Source organism: Simochromis diagramma, unplaced genomic scaffold, assembly GCF_900408965.1.
Source record: "Simochromis diagramma unplaced genomic scaffold, fSimDia1.1 OVJJ01000646.1, whole genome shotgun sequence".
Taxonomy (NCBI): Eukaryota; Metazoa; Chordata; class Actinopteri; order Cichliformes; family Cichlidae; genus Simochromis; species Simochromis diagramma.
Window position 1 is genome coordinate 6,001,014 of NW_024387279.1, and position 8,050 is coordinate 6,009,063.

Sequence of the window (8,050 nt, forward strand, 5' to 3'; positions counted from 1 at the left end):
AACTGATACCACTTGTTAGCCATCGCTGCGTTGTCAGACGCATTTCAACTTATCTGCCTCATTCCTAAAAAAAACCCCAGTGTTTATTTTTTTTTTTTCAAAAAGGAAAAAAAGAAAGGCATCAATTCTTCCCAACTGTTTTTCTCCCCTGATTTCCCTGAAAACTGTAAATGAACAAAGAGAGAGGAAAGTTGGGGAGCTGCTTTGACTATCAAATGACTTTGACAGTGTCGGGTTTGTGCGCAGCCAGGCCGTGCTCAGACCATATCTCTCCCTATGATTGCAGCGTCTTCGCCGATTTGCATTACTGTGTTCCATTCTAAGCTTTGCTGGACCACAAAGAAATTGTGTCTTTGCATTTTATATTTGCTTTGTTCAAATGTCTGTCAAACTCTTTTCCATGTGGGCTTGGTCTTATCAGGGGCTGTATGCACATTTCATCAACAGACAAAAAAAGTATCCATCCTGCATGCACACCGCAGGAAGCGGAGTTTATTTTATATTGCATTAGTATATGTATTTCTTTTAAGATCTGCAAAAAGACAATATAACACACAAAATATGATGTGCAATGGATCTGATGATTCCTATCGACTACGTGTAGTTGTTTCATACTGGCCTTGGTTTTGGTCCTGATATGCTTTTTATATACGGTGCTTCCTCTGTGGAAATCATCAGAGATACAAACACGTTATCAATACTACACAAGCAGCACACACAGCCATAAAGGAAGAGCAGAGGAACTAAGATTTAAAGCACCTTCACCTTTCGCACGCGCTCCAGATGCCACAAATATTTATTACATTATTTATATCTGTAGATGACACGCTTAAATGGGATTTTAAACTCATGCCCGTACATATGTAACATCTAAGCCTCACACAAGCTTGTTCTCTCTGGACCAAAGAGGTGTGTCTTTTAAAAAAATGTTTGTCCCCAACCCCTCCCACGGACTGTCTCGTAGCCCTAAACTTTGCTGGTAGTTAGAGAACTTTTTTAGTTGTAGCCATCAGCCTACAGTGAGGTCCAGCTGTGCACCACCTCCCACCTGGCTGCATACATTTTTCGGCTCTAAAAGCTCACTGCACCTATCACTCGTCGGTGGCGTCCACTCAGGTAGGTGACCGGTCGGCACTTTGCCTTCTGTTCTCATATTTTCACCCCAAACACCTGGTGTAACCAGCTTGATTCGTTAAATACAGCTGGCTAGTTTTGTTGGTTAAGAATAATTGTGCATGTGAAACTTTCACTGGCGAGAATTACGATCATCTGAGGCAATTTATTGCTTGGCAGACTGTGAATTGTGGAGATACGAGAGGCGAGAACTTTGCATGAGGGCAACAGAGAATCTGTTTCCTTCTCTGTGAAAGTGACACTTTTTGTTTTCCATTCATTATTTTCAATTGAATTTTCAATAATTACCACAAGTATATGTAACGGTAGAGATGAATTATAATATTAATTTAATTCGCCCACTGCACGAGTTCAGCTTGAAGTCGCTTATATCCAGATCAAAAACAAGTCGACTGCTTTACACGGTAGATATATGTTCAGTGTGTTTTAATGCAAGTAGCATAATGTCAATCTATTAACATTGGAGTTTAGGGGCATAACACTCAAAGTAATTAATTGTGTTGTGATATGAGCAGCTGGGTGTGAGTTTCAAATTATTTCATCTATCCCTCTGGGGTTGTTTCTTTTTTAGTTTTGTCTCTTTTGATCAGTCCTCCACAACGTGCCGCCTCACCCCGCTGTGTCACTGCGCTTGTTGCGTTTCTCATCAAACAGATTTCTATTAATCAGATGAGATTAGTTTCATGTAGTATCAGTGGGGCTGGATATATTTAGCATTATAATAATGCTGTCTATCAGATTTTCTCAGAGTTTATCAGCCAGTATCAGTCTCTTCTCTTTCCTCTTCTCTTCCCTCTAAAGATACGGCGCGGGGAGAGGCCTCGTCCGCTGTTGTTATAATGCACATTATGATGCTGTGGGACGTCGTCGCTGGTATTTTGGAGCAGAATTTGTTTTTGATTCGACTTTTAAAGCAGTTTTCAGAAAGGGGCCTTCATCTCAAGCTCTAAAAATCTGCTCGAAATTTGCGTTTTTCTTTGATAAAAATTGAATCGCCCCCAAAAAAACAAAAACAAAAAGGGTTATTAATCACACAAATAAGTGAGAGTGTGACAGAGACTGCTGTTAACACTCTGACTTGAAAAGAAAAAAAATCTGCCAGCAAACACCATTACACTTTGTGTGCGCTGCTGTGTTGTTTGTCCACACGGCCAGTCATCCCTAAGGGCACGTCTTTTGCATTCCTCTAACTGGCACACCTATTGTAGTGGGACCACTTGGTAACCGTTTGGTCACTGGCTGTGTCGCTACATTTATAGACTCGTTTATTTTTAGTTTTTACTTTCAGCCGCAGTCAAATGAGGATCCTAGAAAAGGAAGTTTGAAAAAGCATGCTGTCGAGAGATCTTGTCCCTGATAACTTCAAGTTGCACTGGTTGTTGTGAAGAGAGAAGCTCGGTGATAATGCATCGGCTTCAATCAAAGTCACGGCCTCTCTCGTTCTCATCTGAATTAAGAGAGTCGCAAACCTCCAGTGTGCGAGGAGTTTGGTGGTGTCTCTGTCAAGACCTTTTGACAACATGTCTCCATAAAGACTGAGAGCCACACACCTAAAAACAAAGTCAATCGATGCTCGTGTCCTTATATTCATTTTAAACTGTGCTAACTGTAAAGACAAATGCATTAGTGTAAGGGTGTAGAGTGCAAAGAGTACATGAATGAATAATAAATGACTCGTGTAAAATGAGGCTTGTGCACAGCTTTGATCTTTTCATCCTGGGTTGGTGCATTTGACAGCAAAAACAATTTAGATTTCTCACTATACTCGCCACAGGCTGTTTTACCTGCCAACATGGAAGATTCATCAGAGCAGTCCCACTGGGTGTCTCCATCCCTGCTCAGCTCAGACCCCCTGGCCGCTTTCTCCTCTGATTCTGGCCTGTTGCCTCCGGGAGAAGAGGGTGAGACGTTCTTCACAGGCCAGGACACTGACTACACCAGCCTGCCCTCTTTCTTCTCCACCCCAAGCCTCAGCCGAGCGCCAGCTCCTTACCGACACGGCTCTGGTCAGTGCTTCCAAGCCGTCACCCAACAAATCCATCCTCTAGTTCGCTTTCTAAATTGTGATCTGACTCTTATTTCTTCTTTCCACAGTTCGACCAATGTTCAACTCACCGAGCCTGCTCAGCAACCTTCAGCTGCTGGATGGGCTGCCCAGCCACTCTCTGAGCTCGCCCTACAACCCCCCAGTCTCCACCTGGAGCAGCAGCCCTCTCACTAAGACGCCATTGCATTCGCACACCCCGACCTCCCTCTACACCCCTGGAGTGACCTCCTCTTTCACCACTTCCAGAGATGGATACTCGTCTCCGGGCAGAGAGGGCAGGGAGAGTCCCCGTCTTCAGGAGGCCCTCAAGGCAGAGCGCCTGAGCCCACTTGGGGGGTCTGGGGCCAGCAGCAGCTTTCTCAACCTGACTCCTGCAGCTGGCAGCGTGTACACTCCATCATCCCACCCACACATGCTAAGCCCCTACAGCTCATACATGAGTGGCCCACAGGACTACAGCTCCGCTGCCCTCTACTCCAGCCCCGGAGCCTGGATCAACCCCTCGTACTCCCCTAAACTCCGTAACAAGATGAGGATATCCACTCCAGGTGAGGATATATTGACAGGTGCCTCTTTTTCTTTTCCCTGGGTGGACCATTTTGGCACAATATTCTATAAAATGAAAATGCTCTGAAAGTTCAGCCTTGACAGTTGGTGGCTGTTTTGGAAATTATCAGATTTTTCTCAGCAGATGCAGATTTCATGGAACTGTAGATGGTTACATTTACAAGAAATTTGAATAAACTTTCAACCCTTGTAGCTCTCCCAAAATAGAAATTCGAACATCTGTACTTCAACAACAACTGAGCATCTGCAAGTTCCAAAAACAAGAGAGAGAAAGAGAGTTGTGAAACTAAAACATTTTGTTCTATATTGAGTATAACAGTCTGCCCATTATATAATGTGTCACTGAGATCTTTGCACATGAAATAATATATTAAGAAACATTCATCCATCATATGTTACACTCTGTAAACTGTCATTATTTCTCTGAACAGAGGCCAGAGAGTGTGTCAACTGTGGAGCCACAGCTACCCCTCTGTGGCGCCGGGATGGTACAGGCCACTACCTGTGCAATGCCTGTGGACTGTACCACAAGATGAACGGCCAAAATAGACCTCTAATCCGACCCAAGAAGAGACTGGTATGACAGGCTGATACGGGCCTCTTTTGCCTCCTTTGTAAACCATCGAACAAATAATCCGTCGTTACCAGGGTAGTTTGAAAAGCTCGACTATATCCTTTTCTGTGTCTCAGATTGTCAGCAAGCGCGCAGGTACCCTCTGTGCCAACTGTCACACAAGCACAACAACGCTGTGGAGACGCAACGCCAACGGGGAACCTGTGTGTAATGCCTGCGGACTCTACTTTAAACTGCATAACGTGAGTCAGTCATTTCAGATGAATCCACAAACACCTGGCTAAATATTAAAAAAATTAATTAATTTAAAAAAATTATCTTTCATTCCACACTACAGGTTAACCGGCCTCTCACCATGAAGAAGGATGGAATTCAAACACGTAACAGAAAAGTCTCCAGCAAGAACAAGAAGAGCAAGAAGGCCGCCTTGTTGGAGCCGTACATGGAGGTGACTCAGCCGACCTCCCTGGACGACAACGGTGGGCCCTTCTCCCTCGGCCCCGGGACTCTCCTCACCTACAGTCACTCGCCTCACCTCATGCCTACACCGTCCCCGATCCATCCCTCTGCCAGCTTACCCTACACGCACCACCTCAACTCTGGCATGGTGCCCACACTAGTGTGACATAACAGGACGGGCACCTGTGAATACTCAGACACGAGCCCGCTTCCTTGTATTGCCAGTTATTTGTACATATGTGTTGTTGGCTGTCATGCGAATGGAGTTTCCTGTGTATTTTACCTGCGTTTCATCCATATGTTGTGTTACTGTGCTGACTGGGCACTTGTGTGAAGTCCGATAAAATCACTCAGGTTTTGGCATATGTAAACACCCTAATAAGGGAATTCTCCCAGCTGTAAATACAAACACAAATCTGATTTACGGTATCTGTGTGACAATTCTTCTTTTATTATTCTTAAAGTAAAGCTATACCTTAGTTTTGTGCTTCAGGGGTCTGTTTTGTATTTGCATAATTCTTATTACCATATTAAAACTCTAAAGAAAAAAAATGCGTGACTTATTCTGTTTGACTTATGAAGGCTTTTGTTTTAAGTCATTTGAATCCTCAGCTCTCTGAGCTAACCACAGCAAGGCCTGCTGTGGGAGGTTATTGTACTCCCCTGCCCAGGTATAATGGTGTCTTTGTGCTGGCAGTTCTCCACTTTGACAGTGTAATAGTACATAGCGGGTATGCAAATCGTCTTTTCCGCATAAGTGACAAACATTCAACTAAAGTGCACCACTTATGGCTGCTTTTATATTTAGACGAGCTACAGCACAACTGGACGCAACGAGGTCACGTTTGTACTTTTCATTACTCATCTCTGTTTGAATGTGCAGAAGGGGATTTTTGTTTCAATTTTACAGTTTTCCACTTTCATGTCAAAGGTCTCAAACTACAGAGAACGTGTTTAGAAATCAGAAGACAACAATACGTTTCATGACGTCGCTGCCCTTTGCGTGTTTTATTTTTGCCCATGTAGGCCAAAGAAAGCCGAGCACATGTAGATTGTGAGGTGAATTCTGCCTTTGTTCAGATAATTTAATGAAGTAGCAGAAAAAATGCACACATGCACATTTTTCTCACCAACATTGAAACTCTTACTTCAGTAAATGGATCAGGCTATTACCAGTCAAATTTACTTTAACAAAGTAAAGACGAGATCACGGCTAGATTGACAAAATTGTAAAATATATTACAAAGGAATTAAAAGTGACTTGTGAACATTTAAGAAACAAGGGCTAGTTTGACTTTTACTTTTTCACTTTAAACTCTAACAGTGCGTGACATATTAAGGTGCCATTATGTTTTATTTTGAAAAACCCTAGAGGGACAGCATTCAAAGACGTGCTGTGTATGAACGTCTGTGATTGTGTTAACCAGCTGAATGCATTGTTATCTGAACAAACACAAAGCACTTAACAATCTAGGTGCACTGACTCCTCAGCCTCGTTTTTGGCTTACCTCTCTGTAGTTTCTGACCTTTGTGCTACAGCAAGTGGAGAAGCAGGAAATAAAAAAAAAGAAATCCAGATAAACTAACATGTAAATGCCTAAAATTATTTATAAGTACAAGGGTACATGCATTTACTTAAAACAGGCTTAAAGGATGATTTTTTTATGTTGATATAATATTAATATTTTAATATTCAGACACTTGGAGCTGATTTGTTTGTTTTTCTAGAGGAATATGGCTTTAAAAAACAAACAGGGCAGGCTGTTTGATAATGGACACATTGCCCAGCAGCATTGCCCTATTAGGGTAAAATTAGTACACACAGGCAAAGCTCTCTGGCACAATTTTACGACAAAACGCAAGATGCATATTGTTCTGTGCAAAGAAACACCTTGAATTCAGGGTCTTAACAGACTCTTGCCTTAACAGCTTATCGTGGCGATCGTGGCTCAAGAGTTGAGAGTTTGTCTTGTAATCGGAAGGTTGCCGGTTCGAGCCCCGGCTTGGACAGTCTTGGTCGTTGTGTCCTTGGGCAAGACACTTCACCTGTTACCTACTGGTGGTGGTCAGAGGGCCCGGTGGCGCCAGTGTCCGGCAGCCTCGCCTCTGTCAGTGTGCCCCAGGGTGGCTGTGGCTACAATGTAGCTGCCATCACCAGTGTGTGAATAGGGTGGATGACTGGTTGTGTAAAGCGCTTTGGAGTCCTTAGGGACTAGTAAAGCGCTATACAAATACAGGCTATTTACCATTTATGTAAGAAACGCCTAATACTAGTGTATACATGTCTGTGTACTTGTACTTTTTATGCCGAGCAGCAGGGCTGGGGTTGCTCGCTCAGTACTGGGGGGTGGCTGATAAGTTATCACTGAGGCCACAGACCCCAAACCATCCACCTGCTGCTGGCACCGCCACTCTAACACTCCCTGTCAGTTAGTCATTGAGGGCCACAGTGTCTCTTTAGGTGTCAAAGACAAACACACATATCACTGGAATCATCTGAAGGACCGGTAACTGGGTGTTGTTGGTGAATAGGCGCTGGGGTGTAGAAGAACAGTTTGGTTACAAAACCAGTGTGTCATGTTTGGGCCAAGTGAATCCTGTCATGTTTCATAATCTGCGAGTACGCTCACAGAATGCTTCCCTCGAGACAAATCTATAAATTATCACCCACATCGCCCACTGATTCGTGCACGCTTCACTGCAGACCTCGAGGAGAAATAAGATTTTCTTTTATGCATTTGGTTTCATCTCGGCGAGTACGGCCCTGTGAACATCTGGGCAAGTCACCTACTCATAACACTGCATGACACGCACCACTGGGTGTATTGGTGATAAACCAAGTCTTTGACAGAATTTATCAATAGAAGCGTTTTTTGCTTGTTTTTTGTTCAACTCGCTTAACAAATCCACAGTAGAAAAAATAATATGAAAAATGTTTCCTCCTAGTGCAGATTCATTCATTAGCAGCCAACCGTTACAATACATAACCCAACTGATTCCCCAAAGACCTTGATTATGGGAATAATTTGTGATAGTGCCCTGTGAAATTACGGAGCGAGATGAGGGTGGGTTTCTATTTGAATCCGTTTACAGCATCTACTCAAAGTTGACTCTAAACCACACTAAAGTGGACCAATCCGCAGTGCTCACCTCTGCAGGAGTTATTGTGAGCAAAACAAACACGAGACAAGTGTGGGGGGGGAGACATGATCTTTTTCTTTTTAAAGGAATAAGATGATTTGGCAAGCACATCCATAATTTATACTCTT

The 8,050-nt window shown here is 43.4% G+C and overlaps 1 protein-coding gene across 1 annotated transcript; it reads left to right on the forward strand.

The window, feature by feature from the left end:
• The first annotated feature begins 979 nt into the window (after positions 1–979).
• On the forward strand, positions 980–5,911 carry gata1a (GATA binding protein 1a). Its single transcript, XM_040003291.1, has 6 exons — positions 980–1,116; positions 2,909–3,140; positions 3,229–3,729; positions 4,180–4,325; positions 4,439–4,564; positions 4,660–5,911. Exons 2-6 carry the CDS (start codon positions 2,927–2,929, stop codon positions 4,945–4,947), a joined length of 1,275 nt encoding a protein of 424 aa, XP_039859225.1. The 5' UTR covers positions 980–1,116; positions 2,909–2,926; the 3' UTR covers positions 4,948–5,911.
• The last annotated feature ends 2,139 nt before the right edge of the window (positions 5,912–8,050 follow it).

Excerpts from the sequence above, each read along its gene's own strand:
- gata1a (XM_040003291.1), top strand. The coding sequence starts at position 2,927 with ATGGAAGATTCATCAGAGCAGTCCCACTGGGTGTCTCCATCCCTGCTC. Across the intron at positions 3,141-3,228 it reads TCCTTACCGACACGGCTCTG|TTCGACCAATGTTCAACTCA; the intron begins GTCAGTGCTTCC and ends TTCTTTCCACAG. Across the intron at positions 4,326-4,438 it reads TCCGACCCAAGAAGAGACTG|ATTGTCAGCAAGCGCGCAGG; the intron begins GTATGACAGGCT and ends TCTGTGTCTCAG.